Source organism: Rana temporaria, chromosome 5 (assembly GCF_905171775.1).
Source record: "Rana temporaria chromosome 5, aRanTem1.1, whole genome shotgun sequence".
In the NCBI taxonomy this organism is placed as follows: domain Eukaryota; kingdom Metazoa; phylum Chordata; class Amphibia; order Anura; family Ranidae; genus Rana; species Rana temporaria.
In genome coordinates, this window is record NC_053493.1 from 246,947,270 (window position 1) to 246,963,603 (window position 16,334).

General features: G+C 43.6%; 1 protein-coding gene across 1 annotated transcript in view; it reads left to right on the forward strand.

The window, feature by feature from the left end:
- Positions 1 to 15,673, forward strand: part of LOC120940696 (collagen alpha-1(XXI) chain-like) — a 138,033-nt gene extending 122,360 nt beyond the window's left edge. The window contains exons 24-30 of the mRNA XM_040353687.1: positions 2,165 to 2,209; positions 2,305 to 2,337; positions 5,477 to 5,623; positions 5,768 to 5,822; positions 9,076 to 9,264; positions 9,747 to 9,824; positions 15,144 to 15,673. Coding sequence (XP_040209621.1) covers positions 2,165 to 2,209; positions 2,305 to 2,337; positions 5,477 to 5,623; positions 5,768 to 5,822; positions 9,076 to 9,264; positions 9,747 to 9,824; positions 15,144 to 15,334 — 738 coding nt within the window. The 3' untranslated portion in view covers positions 15,335 to 15,673. The remainder of the gene's footprint in view (positions 1 to 2,164; positions 2,210 to 2,304; positions 2,338 to 5,476; positions 5,624 to 5,767; positions 5,823 to 9,075; positions 9,265 to 9,746; positions 9,825 to 15,143) is intronic.
- Positions 15,674 to 16,334: the final 661 nt, after the last annotated feature.

Genomic DNA, 16,334 nt, shown 5'->3' on the forward strand with positions numbered 1-16,334 from the left:
AGCTAACACACAAACATAGCAGGCAGCCAGCGCTGAAGAAGAAGGCACCGGAGAGCTGCAGAAGAACCGGGGTTCGCCGAGTCAACAGCGGAAGAGGGGAGAAGATGGAAGAAGCCCCCCGGAGTCCGGAGAAGCCCCCCCCGGAGAGCGGAAGAAGAAACCCCCCCCCGGAGAGCGGAGAAGACCCCCGGAGAGTGGAAGAAGACCCCCGGAGAGTGGAAGAAGAAGCCCCCCCTGGTAATTGAGCTAATAACGAAGACAGGGGGGGCATCCGGAGCAGAATAATAAATTATTTTAAAAAGCCTTGTGTTGTGTGTTTACTAACTTACTTTTTGCCTCCAGGTGAATGGATAGGGGTACGATGTACCCCATATCCATTCACTTAGGGTGGGGGGCCGGTATCTGGGGGCCCCCTTATTAAAGGGGACTCCCAGATTCCGATAAGCCCCCGCCCGCAGACCCCGACAACCAATGGCAAGGGTTGTCGGGAAGAGGTCCTGTCCTCATCAACATGGGGACAGGGTGCTCTGGGGTGGGGGGGGCCCGCAGTGCGCCCCCCTGCCCCAGAGCACCCAACCCCCCCATGTTGAGGGCATGTGGCCTGGCACGGCTCAGGAGGGGGGGGACGCTCGCTCGTCCCCACTCCCATTCCTGACCGGCCGGGTAGCGTGCTTTGGATACGGGTCTGGTATGGATTGTAGGGGGACCCCCTACGTCGAATTTTCGGCGGAGGGGGGTCTCCTTACAACCCATACCAGACCTAAGGGCCTGGTATGCTCCTGGGGGGGGGGACCCATGCCGGTTTTGAATTTAAAAATTGCCGTGGAGTTCTCCCTCAGGAATGCATACCAAATGCCGTCGCTGGAATGGGCCTTTACAATGTGTGACTAACTTTCCACATTATAAAACCAGCCCTAGTTTTGCGCAGGCAAATTCGGAACTTACGCAGAAATCAAAGTGCTGAAATGCTTTGAAAATCTGCTTAAGTCCTCATTTGCATACGCAAAGCTGCATTTCAATGAGAAATGCCCCCAGTGGCGGATGCGGTACTGCATCCTAAAATCTGACCGTGTAAGTGTCTTACACCTGTCAGATTTTCTGCCTAACTTTGGAAAAAGCCTTTTGAGAATCGTTTCCAAAGTTAGGCACAGGGATACGCAGGCTGAACAGCAGTTAAGTCTGCGTATCTCTTTTGAGAATCAGGCCCCTTGAGCCTATACAACCACTTTAAGAATATGCAGGTACTTAAATGTCTAATGGTCACAGGTTCACTTAAGAATCTGGCATTTTACGGAGCAAACTTTATCAAACTGAAATTAACATACGAAGAATGAAAACATTGGGCCAGATTCAGAGAGATCGGCGCATCTTTAGATAGGCGTAATGCATCTCATATGCGCTATGCCGTCGTAACATTGAGAGGCAAGTACTGTATTCACAAAGCATTTGCTCCCATATGTGCGCCGGCGTAACGTAAATGGGCCGGCGTAAGCCCGCCTAATTCAAATTATGAAGGTAGTGGGCGTGTTGTATTGAAATGAGCCGTGACTCCATGTAAATGCATGGCCGTACGAACAGCGCATGCTCAGAATCACGTCGCAAATACTCCCTAAGATACAACGGCTCAATGCGTACGATGTGAACGTAACTTACGCCCAGCCCCATTCGCGTACGACTTACGTAAACAACGTAAAATCCGACGGCTGTTCCGTCGTCCATACCTTAGCATTGGATGCGCCTCATATAGCAGGGATAACTTTACGCCGGATGTACGCTTAACATAAACGGCGTAGCTTACTGCGACGGGCGCAAGTATGTTCGTGAATCGGCATATCTAGCTCATTTACATATTCAGCGCGTAAATCAACGGAAGTGCCCCTAGCGGCCAGCGTAAATATGCACCCAAGATACGACGGCGTAGGAGACTTACGTCGGTCGTATTAAGCCAAAATTCAGGCGTATCTTGTTTCCTGAATACGGCACATAGATACGACGGCGCATCCTAGAACTTACGCGGCGTATCAATAGATACGTCGGCATAAGCTGACTGTGAATCTGGCCCATAGTTGCTTCTTTATTTTCTTATGTCATGAAAAGGCAACAAATGAAAATCTGTCAATATATTTGTAATATTTTTAACTTCTGACTTGGTTATATTTTGCAGGGGGAAAAAGGTGAGGCAGGACAACCTGGAAACCCAGGAATAAGGGTAAAATCACAATCTTTTTGTATTTATTAATACAAATTGGACATAGTTAGCATTCTACCATATTAATATTTGTCTTTCTGCAAAATTACATGTAGGGTCAAGAAGGCAGCAAAGGAGCAAAAGGAGAGGTATTGAAAAACTCATAAATATGTATTTATTATTCATTATTCAGCTTGGTGTAAAGATACATACGCCTTTACCTTCATGCTCTGTAGTTATGCAGACTGTAGATTTCTTTCTTTTTTTTAACAAAATCATCATTTGAACATTTTGAAATGCAATGGCCTTTTGTTTGGCTGGCAGAGCTTTATTTTAACACGGTTTTTATAGTCATTAACCAAATCTGACGTATAGTGGTTTCATGACATTTTCAAAGTTTTGGTCTCATGATAAAGGAGGGCCAAAATTTCAAAACATACTGATTTGTAAGCTGCATATTACAAGCAGGCAAACAGCTCCTGCTTGCAATCTCCTTGCAGCTTTCTAGTCTAATTATCCTAACAGTCCTTACAGCTAATTATGTGGCCATCCATGGCTGCCTTCTGGTGGACAGAGTTTAGGCAGAACCATGAACAATAGACTCATGTTACTTTCCAGATTTACTAAAACTGGGGAGTGCAAAATCTGGTACAGCTGGGCATGGTAGCCAATCAGCTTCTAAATTCAGCTTGTTCAATTAAAGGGGTTGTAAAGGTAAAAAAAAATTCCCCTAAATAGCTTCCTTTACCTTAGTGCAGTCCTCCTTCACTTACCTCATCCTTCCATTTTGCTTTTAAATGTCCTTATTTCTTCTGATAAATCCTCACTTCCTGTTCTTCTGTCTGTAACTCACCACCGTAATGCGAGGCTTGCTCGCCGGTGTGGAGAAAGCCTCTTGAGGGGGAGGGGGCGAGCAGGCAAGTCAGGACACTCTCTACTTTGCAGATAGAGAAAGGAGCTGTGTGTTAGTGGGAGTCCTGACACTCCTGCTCGTCCCCTCCCCCCTCAAGAGACTTTCTCCATACCAGGGAGAAAGTGTCGCATTACTGTGTGGAGTTAGACAGAAGAACAGGAAGTGAGGATTTCTCAGAAGAAATAAGGACATTTAAAAGCAAAATAGAAGGATGAAGTAAGTGAAGGAGGACTGCACTAAGGTAAAGGAAGCTATTTAGGGGGGAAAAATGTACCTTTACAACCCCTTTAAGCTTTGACACAAAAAAACTGGAAGCTTAGACCCCTTTCACACTTGGGTGTTTTTCAGGTGCTTTTGGGCTAAAAATAGCACCTGTAAAGTGCCTGAAAAACAGCTTCCCTGCAGTCTCATCGTGAGAGCCCAAGTGCCTTTACACTGAGGCGATACACTGGCAGGACGTTAAAAATAAAAAAAAACTCCTGCAAGCAGCATCTTTGGAGTGGTGAAGGAGCGGTGTATACACCGCTCCTCCACCACTCCTGCCCATCGAAATGAATGGGCAGCGCCGCTGCAACGGCACTTTGCCAGTGGTTTTAACTCTTTTTCAGGCTGCTAGCGGAGGGTTAAAGCACCCCGCCAGTGGCCGTAAACGTCTGGAAAGACAACAGTCGCTGATGCCGCCGACGATCCAGTGTGAAAGGGGTCTTATTGGATTCTATGCAGAGCTGCACTAGATTCTGCACTCTCCAGTTTTAGTAAATCAATACCTTTGTGTCAATTAATAGGCATAAAGTAAATAAGTGGCACATTCAGAGTACACAGTGCTTAGCTTTGCCCATCAGAAACAAAGAATTAATGGCCAGGCTACAATACTGGTCTCCTGAGATCATAGACAACACTGGAAATGGCTTAGACCCCTTGTCTGTTGTCTGGAGCTCGGTGGGTGGAGTCGTGATGTCAGTAGACTCCCCGCCCACCTCTACACTCCCCTTGTCAGCATGCATTTTTTCCTGTGTATTTCTTACACTCAATTCTGCTATGATCACTAACATCCAGTCAAAACCCAGAAAAGTAACCACATGACTTCTCAGGCTTGTGCATGAGATATATAAATCACCTGTCACTCACTTGTCTGTTTTATCTCACCGAAAAAAGATGAGAGGATTGCTCAGAGCTGGATTAACGCTTCGTGGCACAGATGATCTGAAATCCTATACTATACATTGTGCCAGCCAAAATATTTTTTTTTCCAGGTTTACATCCACTTTAAAGTGCAGGTATATTGTGGTGTAGTGCAGATTTGCATCTGAATGCTCTTTTAAGTGAATAATAATGCACTTCTGCACCTCTGAATGTCACCACAACATGAACATGTGATTCAGCATAAAACACATTGATAAGATATTTGCATTAGACCGATCACATAAAATTACATGCCTAAACTTTTTGTAAGGCAAGATTTACATCTTTGCTTTAAAGTGTCACTAAACCCTTAACAATAAACAAAAAATAAACTATGAATAAATGCAGAGTGAGTATGGGATTCATTTTCTGTATTCTGCAAAAAAACTGGTTGATCCTGCTGCTCTCTATCTCCACCTTCTGTTTATGTCCCCTATTCAGCTAGGGATTTTTCAGCTGTGGTGGCAATTCTGCACATTCTCAGTTTTCAGTGAGTTTATATACTGAGCATTTCCTCCCTACCACATCTGAGCAGCCCATGTGACTATAGAGTCACACACGTGGGTGTATACACAGTGGTAAATTGCAGCCCACTCCCTCCCTCTTTCTCCATGCCCACTAACCAGCTAAACACAATGGAGGTGGGATGTTACATGTAGAATAATGGAGGCTTCTCCTCCCTCTTATTCTAAGACACAGGCTGGAGAGGCATGACACAGCCTGGGACTGCCAGAAATCCGCCCACACCAATTTCAAATATATATTTGTATGACAATTTAAAACAGTCTATTAATTGATAAATTCATTATTTTTACTCTGTATTCCAAAGGCTGTTTTTTTTTTTAACATGTGACCAGCAGCAGAGGACTAGAAGCTCCTCTTGCTTATGTTTCCCTGCATACATGCTGGGAAAGATCTGGGTTATGTAACAACTTTATATGTATTAGGAAAAAGGTACTTATATTTATTAATTATTTTTAACGAATTACAGTGCCATCATCCACATACAGAAATAGAAGGGACAATGTAAATGAAACAGTATCACTTTGACAAGCATGTGCAGTAATGCATAAACTTAGGCATGAATATATTTTCAAAATATATTCAGTATACTTTATACTTTATTGCTGCTAATGTGTTTTGGAAACAGTACCGATACTGGGTACTTGATTACACTGTTTTCTGGATTACAGAAAGGTGAACTTGGAGACATAGGTGTAAAAGGACCAGAGGGTAAGAAGGGAGAACATGGCATACTCGGACTACCAGGGCCTCGTGGCTTTCCAGGTGACAGCGGTCCACAGGGAAGGTCTGGAATACCTGGTACCCCAGGAAAACCGGTGTGTAAAAAAATTCAATGCAATATAATCAAATAAAAAAATAAAAAAATTGTCAGATTATAAGAATAATATGTTATAGAACAAAATAAACAGGAGGCCATATTTTCACCCTATATGATAGCAAGATACATTTTTATGTTATAGGGAAAATCAATAACAGATGACCACATTATGAAGCTGTGTAGCAATGTCCTGCGTGGTAAGTACTCAGATTGTATTCCTATGTAACGTATTTATCTACTTTATTCATTAATAAAAATAACAAGTATAACAAACATGTTATACTTACCTGCTTTGTGCAGTGGTTTTGCACAGATCCTCCTCTTCTCGGTTCTTTTGCAGGTGCTCCTCCCCCTGCCAAGTGTCCCCACAGCAAGCACAGAGACAAGTAAATAATGCACAAGGATACAAAAAACTCTGCTGTCAAAACAGCATATATAAATATAAGGGCAAAGGGGATGGATCAAAGTCAAGGAATGATAGTTTAAAATAAACTGATCAGATAGTCTGTGGTTGGTATTTTGTGGGTACACACTTCCAGGGCTGCCATCAGAGGGGAACAGAGACCATGTTCCAGTTCTAGAAAAAAAGCAGGAGAGAGGCGCCTCTGGGTGTAGTAACTGAAGACAGTTTAATTAATAAAAACAAGAACATGTGATCATTACACTCACATTTGAGTAGTATACAGCAGGCATGTAAAGGTTTCTTTTTGGAGAGGTGAGCTGTCATCCGATGGAAGAAGTTCCTTTGCCAGTCAATGGGAGCGCTGTGCGGGGAGGATGTCACTTCTACCTGAAGCGATAGACGTCCATAGGAATGGAGGTGGTTCTCAACCCGAGGTCTGGAGCGCACGTGAGGAGCTGGCGAGGACGGATGACGTCACTACTGTGCGACGCGTTTCTGAGTATCGAAGCAGCGAGTGGATTGGCTGCTTACACTCCTTTGTCAAGCATATCAGAGGAGGGGGAGGGAGCTAATTTTAAATGATCTGGGAGGGGCAGAGCAGAGCGGGAGTGGGGCGGGACAGAGCACGTCTATTGTAAAGGCGAATGCAAGGGGGCGTGAACCAGGGGGTGTCGATATGTAAATAAACGAAAATGTAGTGGGCTGAATGATGGGCATGTAAGACGGAGGCGAGTGCGGAGAGGTGGAACGGGGGAGTGACGCTTAAGACTGTAAACAGAAGGGGACCGAGGGAGGGGAGGTGGAACGGCAAGCAGAATTATAGAGTACTGGAATATATATGAAGGGGGCGGGGGGGACAGAACTGTTTAAAAATAAGGTGTAAATGATAATAATAGTAGTGTTTAAGCCTGCAGGTGATGCAGCCTAAACAGGGAGACACTGTGAACAGATGATAAGTTCAGAACAATGGTTATTAGCTGATGAGGGAATTAAGGGGAATAGAAAAAAAGAGAAGAGTATATGAATTATGGAGGGTGCTGGAAGTTTTTTAGTTTTAAGAAATAAAAAATATATAATATATAATAATAATAAATAATATATATTAATATATAACAGGATTAGTGGATGGGTAAAAAATACCATGATTGGTATTAGTACAAATACAGGAAAAAAGAAGGGGAGATATTAGGTGATTAAATCAAAAGGAGTCAAATTTAAAATAATAAAAATGGAAATAAATATGAATATGAGAAATGGGGGGGGGGGGGGGCGAGGGGAGCTGGTATTTTTTACCCATCCACTAATCCTGTTATATATTAATATATATTATTTATTATTATTATATATTATATATTTTTTATTTCTTAAAACTAAAAAACTTCCAGCACCCTCCATAATTCATATACTCTTCTCCTTTTTTCTGAACTTATCAGGCTGCATCACCTGCGGCTTAAACACTACTATTATTATCATTTACACCTTATTTTTAAACAGTTCCGTCCCCTCCCCCCCCCCGCCCCCTTCATATATATTCCAGTACTCTATAATTCTGCTTGCCGTTCCACCTCCCCTCCCTCGGTCCCCTTCTGTTTACAGTCATAAGCGTCACTCCCCCGTTCCACCTCTCCGCACTCGCCTCCGTCTTACACGCCCATCATTCAGCCCACTACATTTTCATTTATTTACATATCGACACCCCCTGGTTCACGCACCCTTGCATTCACCTTTACAATAGACGTGCTCTGTCCCGCCCCACTCCCGCTCTGCTCCGCCCCTCCCAGATCATTTAAAATTAGCTCCCTCCCCCTCCTCTGATATGCTTGACAAAGGAGTGTAAGCAGCCAATCCACTCGCCGCTTCGATACTCAGAAACGCGTCGCACAGTAGTGACGTCATCCGTCCTCGCCAGCTCCTCACGTGCGCTCCAGACCTCGGGTTGAGAACCACCTCCATTCCTATGGACGTCTATCGCTTCAGGTAGAAGTGACATCCTCCCCACACAGCGCTCCCATTGACTGGCAAAGGAACTTCTTCCATCGGATGACAGCTCACCTCTCCAAAAAGAAACCTTTACATGCCTGCTGTATACTACTCAAATGTGAGTGTAATGATCACATGTTCTTTTTTTTATTAATTAAACTGTCTTAAGTTACTACACCCAGAGGCGCCTCTCTCCTTGCTTTTTCCCCACAGCAAGCAGCTTGCTATGGGGGCACCTGAGCCAAACCGCTGCTCTGTGTGTCCATTCAGACACAGAGCCACATCTGGACCCACCACCCTCTTCTCATTGGCTCACTGACTTTAATTGACAGCAGCGGGAGCCAATGGAGCTGTGCTGCCATCTCAGCCAACGAGGAGGGAGAATCCCAGGCAGCCGAGACACTCCTGCAACATCGCTGGATTGAGATGGCTCGGGTAAGTATTAGGGGGGCTGCTGCACACAGTAGTTTTTTATTTTTTATCTTGATGCATAGAATGACTGTCACTGTGGTCAAAACGGTCCTATCCTTAATGTGATTCTTCTGCGTTCAGAGGAGGGAAGTTTAACCTCGCTTGAACGCGGCTGCTCCTAAACGCTGCTAAAAGCCTTTCTATCCCCATGTACAGAAACCCACAAATTGCATGGCACTCAACATACAACTACAGTAGCAGGAAACATACATCAGCACACCTCTTGTGGGTTGTGGTGTGCTGCATTGAAATAAAGAACGGCGTCTGTTTTTTAGGGTGTTAGGTGTGCTGGCAGCCCATTCAAACACAGCATTCCTGCATTAGGTTTAGTCTTGTCACCAGTCTGAATGGGCCCTAATGGTTTTTGTTGTGTAGTCCTGCCACCTTTCTCCAAAGATGTCAATAGACAGTATACAGTTCAACCAACCTTTTACCGACTTAGTGAATTTTCCTCATTATGAGTAAGAATGACTTATTTACATTTGAAATGTAGAATTTTAATAAAAGGCATTGTCATATAGTTTTTTTTTAATAAATAGCATGTAAAAAAAAACTCACTTGTGAACGTCCTAATAAAAGGGAACTTTATGTTGCAGCCCAGTTTCCATCTTTGCTTCAGAATATGAATCCAAGCTGTCCACCATGTGAAGGAAAACAAGGCTCACCAGGACTACCAGGCACCCAAGGCCGACCTGGTGAAAGAGGACCTCAAGGGTACCCAGGAAGAGGAGGCAGATCTGGATATCCAGGGATCCAAGGGTTACCAGGACCACAAGGGTTAAAAGGTGTTGCACTTGCTGTAATTAGTACACTGCTGTATGCATTTTTGTTACACTTCTGGTTTCATTGTACAGTAAAACCTTGGTTTGAGAGTAACTTGGTTTGAGAGCATTTTGCAAGACAAGCAAAATGTTTTAATAAATTTTGCCTTGATATACAAGCGATGTCTTGATATAAGAGTAGCGTCATGTCACAACTGAGTATAAAAAAGAAGAGAGGAGCCTCTAAGTGTAGCAATATGGTTACATTTCATGAAGGTACAACTTTTAGCAACTTATTGCTACACTTAGAGGTGCCTCTCTTCTCTTTTTATACCCTGTGAAAAAAATGCTTTGATATACAAGTGCTTTGGATTACAAGCATGTTTCTGGAACGAATTATGCTCGCAAACCAAGGTTTTACTGTATTACTGATGGTACATAAATAAGTTGAAAATAAAATTAAGACATGTGCTTATAGTAACAGGTTTTATATTCATCTCTTGTAGGGGATACAGGATCCAAAGGAGATAAAGGTTCTAAAGGAGAGCGTGGCATAGGACAGCCTGGCCCACCTGGGCCTGCAGGTAAATAAGTTACATATTATGGAACAGGTATGAGGAAAATAATTAATATTTTAACACTAGGAAACAATGAAAAAATAAATTTAAGCTGGGGCCAGACTTGCTGGTTGAAAGCTGGACAGTGTGAACTTTCAGTGGAGAGTGTGAACAAGTTTTGCTTTTGATTGCTGTGTTAGCATTTTTTTTTAAAATCTTTTTGGGGTTTTTTCCTTGCAGCTTTTTAACACTATTTTCTGTCACTTTTTAAACAGACTTTCCTTCCTTCAGCCTACTAATTAACAGGAGTGGTTAATTGGTCACAGGCGCTTGAGGCCTATATAACTTTCTGTAGAACTAATTTTGAGCCTGCTCGTCTTTGAGCTCGCCAACTTTTTGCTTGCTGGAACTTAGTCCAAGAGGAACTGGACTAAGTGGTAAGTTAAAAACCGGTGGTTATAACAGGGGTCATCAAACCTGTAAGTAGCATCTGAAATGTCCTGTTAGTAATATTATTATTGAAACCGTAGGGGTGACCGTAGACATTGACAGAGCAGTCATAATTAGTTAACACTCACCTGAGTATTGTGAGTGCCTGAGTATTGTGTATACTTGTGTATTATGTGTATCTGTGTATTGTGAGTACACAAGTGCTGCGAGTGCACGTAGGCTGCGAGTACCTGTGTATTGTCTTGTTGAGTACCTGTGTATTGTATTGAGTATTAGTGTCAGGAAGCTAGTTGTGACAGGGTATCCTCATTAAATTAGTAGGCCTGATGCCCGTTCCTTGATCATCAGATCGAGGGTGAATACTGCTGTGCAAAATGTAAGCACATTATTTCCCTGGAAGCCCAGGTTCTGAATCTAGGGAAGCAACTGTCAGCACTGAAATGACATTGCATGCTAAAGGAGAGCCGGGAACAGGTGCCGGAAGTGGCTAGCACAGATGCAGGTAGAGACAAAGGGGTGCAGGCACTAGAAACGAGTAGATGGGTGACAGTCTGGAAGGATAGAGGGGGGGGAAGTGCCAGGGAGGCCGATCGTGGGCTGGAGCATCCCAATAAGTACACTCCATTGAGTGACATTGGTGAAATTGGTCAGGGACCAGCACTGCTGGAGCTGAGGGACTCTCCTAGCTGCCAGGGGAAGAACTCATCCAGTGAGGGGGAAGCGAAGGGATAGATAGATAGATTCTGCTGGTAGGGGACTAAATTCTTAGAAGGACAGAGAGGGCAATCTGTGACAAAGACCTGAAGTGCCAAACTGTATGCTGTCTACCGGGCGCTCAAGTTCAACACATCGCGGATCTGGTGGACAGATTACTAGGAGGGGCTGGGGAAGACCCGGCTGTCATGGTGCACATTGGCACCAATGACAAAGTCAGAGGCAGAGTGTCCTGAAGAACCATTTTAGGGACTAAATTGAGGAAAAGGACTTCCAAGCTAGTATACTCAGGAATACTACAGGTACCTCGAGCCACACCGGAAAGACAGAGGGAGATTAGGGAAGTAAACAAGTGGCCGAGGAGCTGGTGTAGTAAGGAGGGGGTTTGGGTTCCTGGAGAACTGGGCCGACTTCTCAGTCGGTCACCATTTCTATAGAAGGGACAGATTGCACCTAAATAAGGAGGGTTCAGACCGGCGGGGGGTGAATATGGTTGAAAAGTTAGAGGGGTTTTTAAACTTGATGAAAGGGGAGAGGGCCCAGAGGTAGAGATAGTCAGCAATTAACATATTCCAGAGGGTAGTATAGGGGGCATTAGTGGTAGGTTGACAAAAGCACATAAACCCTAGGTAAGTATAGTAACAAGTCCTATTTGCAATCTCGGAAACACCCAATAAGAGGACAGTAAACGACTGGTCTAAACTACGTGGCATGTTCACCAATGCCAGGAGCCTGGCGGACAAGATGGATGGACTAGAGATACTGTTGAACGGGAAGGATTTCGATTTTGTGGGAATTTCAGAGACCTGGTTCAACAGCTCTCATGATTGGCTGGCAACCATTCAAGTGTATTCCCTTTATTGCAGGGATAGAGAGGGTAAAAAAGGGGAGGGGTATGCCTATATATCAAAAATAATGTTCAAGTGAATGTGAGAGATGACATCAATAAGGGAGCTAGGGAGGAGGTAGAATCATTATGGGTAGAGCTCCAAAGGGATGAAGCTAAGGGAAAAATAATACTTGGAGTATGCTATAGGCCCTCTAACCTGAGGGAGGAGGGGGAGGCAGACCTCCTATCACAATATGGATTAGCAACAAGGATGGGAAGTGTTATCATAATGGGGTATTTTAATTATCCAGACATTATCTGGGCGGAGGGAACCACGCATTCGTCTAAGGCTCCCCAGTTCCTAAAAGTCTTGCAGGACAATTTAAAGGGTCAGATGGTAGACGCGCCAACTAGAAACAAGGCGTTACTAGATCTACTGATTACCAACAATACAGACCTGATCATGGATGTGGAAATACAGGGTAATTTAGTGATTACAGGTCAATTGGCTTCAGTATAAATCACACAAATAGGAAACAGAAGGGGAACACAAAGACAAAGACCGATTTTACCGCGATTTCGCGGCTGCGATTTTGCCGCGATTTCGGCCGCGATTTAAGAGACATCTGTGCAGGGTTCAATGTAAATTGCGGCCCAAAATCGCAAAAAATAGTACAGGAACTACTTTTTGAAATCGGTGCAGCGCCGCAGATGCGTCGCCGCACCGATTAGGACAGTGCCATTGCCGACAATTGCTGGCAAATGCCGACGATTTGAGATGTCAAATCGCATCTCAAATCATACCAAATCGTACCCAGTGTGAACCTGGGCTGAACCTTGCTAAAAATATATTGATTGGGATAAACTCTTTGGCCCCATACACACGAGAGGATTTATCCGCGAATACGGTCCAGCGGACCGTTTCCGCGGATAAATCCTCTCGAGGATTTCAGCGGATTTCTCTGCGATGGAGTGTACTCACCATCGCATTGAAATCCGCGCCGAAATCCTCTGGCGATGACGTGTCGCGCCGTCGCCGCGATTATGACGCGGCGACGTACGCGACGCTGTCATATAAGGAATTCCACGCATGCGTCAAATCATTACGACGCATGCGGGGGATCCCTTCGGACGGATGGATCCGGTGAGTCTATACAGACCAGCGGATCCATCCGTTGGGATGGATTCCAGCAGATAGATTTGTTTAGCATGTCAGCGAATATTTGATCTGCTGGAATCCATCCCAGGGGATAAATATCTGCGGAAACAGATCCGCTGGAGTGTACACACCATAGGATCTATCCGCTGAAACCCATTCGCTGGGATTTTTCAGCGGATGGATTCTATCGTGTGTATGGGGCCTTAGAAACAAAGAACACGATGGAGAGATGGGTTTGCTTTAAGAGCATATCAACTAAGGGACTTAGCCAGTGCATCCCATTGAGAAATACATTTAAAAGAGCGTACAAAAGTCCTGCATGGCTTAACTCCAATGTAAAAATGCATATAAAAGAAAAGGAGAAGGCCTTCAAAAAATACAAGGCTGAGGGAAAAATCGCCAGCATTCAGACTTTAAAAGAATGGACCAAGATACGTAAGGGTGCAATTAGGGCGGCTAAGACAGAACACAAAAGACACATAGCGGAGGAAAGCTAAAAAAAATCCCAAGAAATTCTTTACGTATATAAACAGTAAAAAAGGGAGGACAGACCATATTGGCCCCATAAAGAATGAAGAACTACATCTGGTTACAAAGGATAGGGAGATGGCAAAGGTATTTAATTTATTCTCCTCAGTCTCCACAAGGCAATTGGGGGGCTTTAGTAACCAAAACTGCAGGGTTTGGCCTCATGACACATCACAAGAAGCACCCTCAGTTAACAGAGAACAAAATTAGAAATAGACTTGGGAAACTTAACATTAATAAATCACCGGGACCAGATGGCTTGCACCCTAGGATACTTAGGGAACTCACTAATTACCAGACCATTGTTCCTAATTTTTACTGACAGTCTGCTGACTGGAATGGTACCAGTTGATTGGGAAAAAAAACAATGTAGCAACAATATTTAAAAAATGGCCAAAATACATCCCTGGAAATGACAGATTGGTTAGCCTAACATCAATAGTATGCAAGCTCTTGGAGGTGATAAGGGACTATATACAAGATTTTAGTAAACGGTATCATTAGCAGAAATCAGCATGGATTCATGAAGAATCGTTCTTGTCAAGCCAATCTATTCACCTTCTATAAGGAGGTGAGCTGCCATCTAGATAAAGGAAGGCCCATAGATGTGGTGTATCTGGATTTTGCAAAAGCATTTGACACAGTTCCCCATAAACGTTTACTGAGGTTTAATGTAGCAAAATGTAAAATACTGCATTTGGGTGGCAAAAATATGAATGCAATCTACTCAGTAAGGGGTTGAATCTCTGGTGGAATTTAGGATGTAAAAGGACCTGGGGGTTCTAGTAGATGATAGGCTTAGCAATGGCATGCAATGCCAAGCTGCTGCTCACAAAAGCAAATATAATACTGGCACGCATTAAGAAGGGGATTAACTCCAGGGATAAAGTGATAATTCTCCCACTCTACAAGACTCTGGTCCAGCCCCACCTGAAGTATGCTGTCCAGTTCTGAGCACCAGTCCTCAGGAAGGATGCACTGGAAATGGAGCGAGTACAAAGAAGGGCAACAAAGCTAATAAAGGGTCTGGAGGATAATAGTTATGAAGAAAGGTTGCGAGCACTGAACTTATTCTCTCTGGAGAAGAGATGCTTGAAAAGGGATGGTCTCAGCGGGGGGCACCGCAACATACAAGGATATACAATGTAATACTGACATATAATCATACATATAGGTTGTACTTGATGGACTTGTGTCTTTTTTCAACCTCACCTACTATGCAACTATATACCTCTGTTGTTCACTGGCAGCAAATAGATGAAATAAGGTAAACTAAACAGTATGTGCTCAATAAAAGTGTAGAGTTACAATTTAAAACACAAGCATAAGCTGGGGAAAGAGGCAATCATTTATAAATTTGGGGGGAGGGGGGGGGTCACCAAAAAATGGTCACGAGTAAAGAACAGCATATTAAGTGGAAGTCTTAAAGAGATATTAAAGGCAGTTTTTTTTTGTTTTTTTATTAATAAAAAAATGGCATATTTACCTGCTCTGTGCCTTGGTTTTGCACAGAGCAGCCCCCATACCTCCTCATCTTGGGTCCCCGCCGGCACTTCTGGCCCCACCCTCCTGCCAAGTGCCGCCATAGCAAGCAGCCTGGAGACAAAATGGATATTTTCAATTGAAGGAAATGCTGATAGTGATATTTATGCTTTACTTCCTACAGGTTCCCCTGGAATGAATGGTGTAAACGGAGAAGGCATCGTAGGTCCTCCTGGAAATCCAGGAAAAAATGGGGTACCCGGGACCCTGGGAAAAAGAGGCTTTCCTGGGCCTGCTGGAGTATGCGACCTTTCTTCCTGTCTATCTGCATATGGAGCAAGGGATGACCCATTTAGAAAAGGACCTAATTTTTGAAGCAAGAAGTGCTTGCTAATTTGTAGGCCTAAATCCTGATTATGATCTCAGGAAAATTGCAATGTACAGCAGATGCATGTACAGCAGATGTTTTTGCACTGAAATCTGCAGTTTCTCTTATTCGGAGTAGCAGAGGCAAAAAAATAAAATAAAAAATGTTCTCTTTATAGTGTAAGGCTGACTGTAGTTTGATGTTTGTATTATTTAATTCTAAAGAAGAAATATTTGTTATACCATTTGTTTCCTATTTTATTCCTTAAGAATCTGACATGCCCTGGAATTAGGGCATCATTACTGCCGCTACTGTGCCATAGCTACAGAATAAAGGTTTAACAATTATTAATGTTTAATTATAATGTGGATGGAGTTATACCATATTTAGAAGCTGTTAAAGCAAGACACCAGAGTACCTTGTCTGTCTTTCTTCTAGAATTGTGTAATCTTTATATAGACCAGGGTTTCTCAACCAGGGTTCCAGAGAACCATAGGGTTCCTCCAAAAATTTCTATGGGTTCCTTGAGCAATGACACATTTTCTGCCTCTGAAGCCTTATACACACGATCGGACTTCCATTGGACTGTTCTGAGGATTTTGCTCCGAAGGGCGTTGGCCGTGAACTTGGTATGCATACACACGGTATGCATACACTTTTTCAGCCAACAAATGTATTGACATAATAGACGTACTATGTGTTTTTTCTGCTCTTTACCGCCACCCTTTGGGCAACTTCTGCTATTGTTGTCTGATCTTTAGCATTGGTTCTGAGCATGCGTGTTTGGAATTTGGACTTTAGTCCGATGGACTTGTGTACCCACAATCGGATTAGCCGACGTAAGACATTTGTTGCCGGAAAGTTTGTCTGTTCTCACAGCGAACATTTGTCCCTAAAAAGTGAAAAAGTTTGTCCGATGGAGGAGCGTACACGCGGTCAGATTGTCCGCTAAAACAGGTCCGTCGGAAATTTGTTTTCAAAAAGTCAGATCGTGTGTATGGGCCTTTA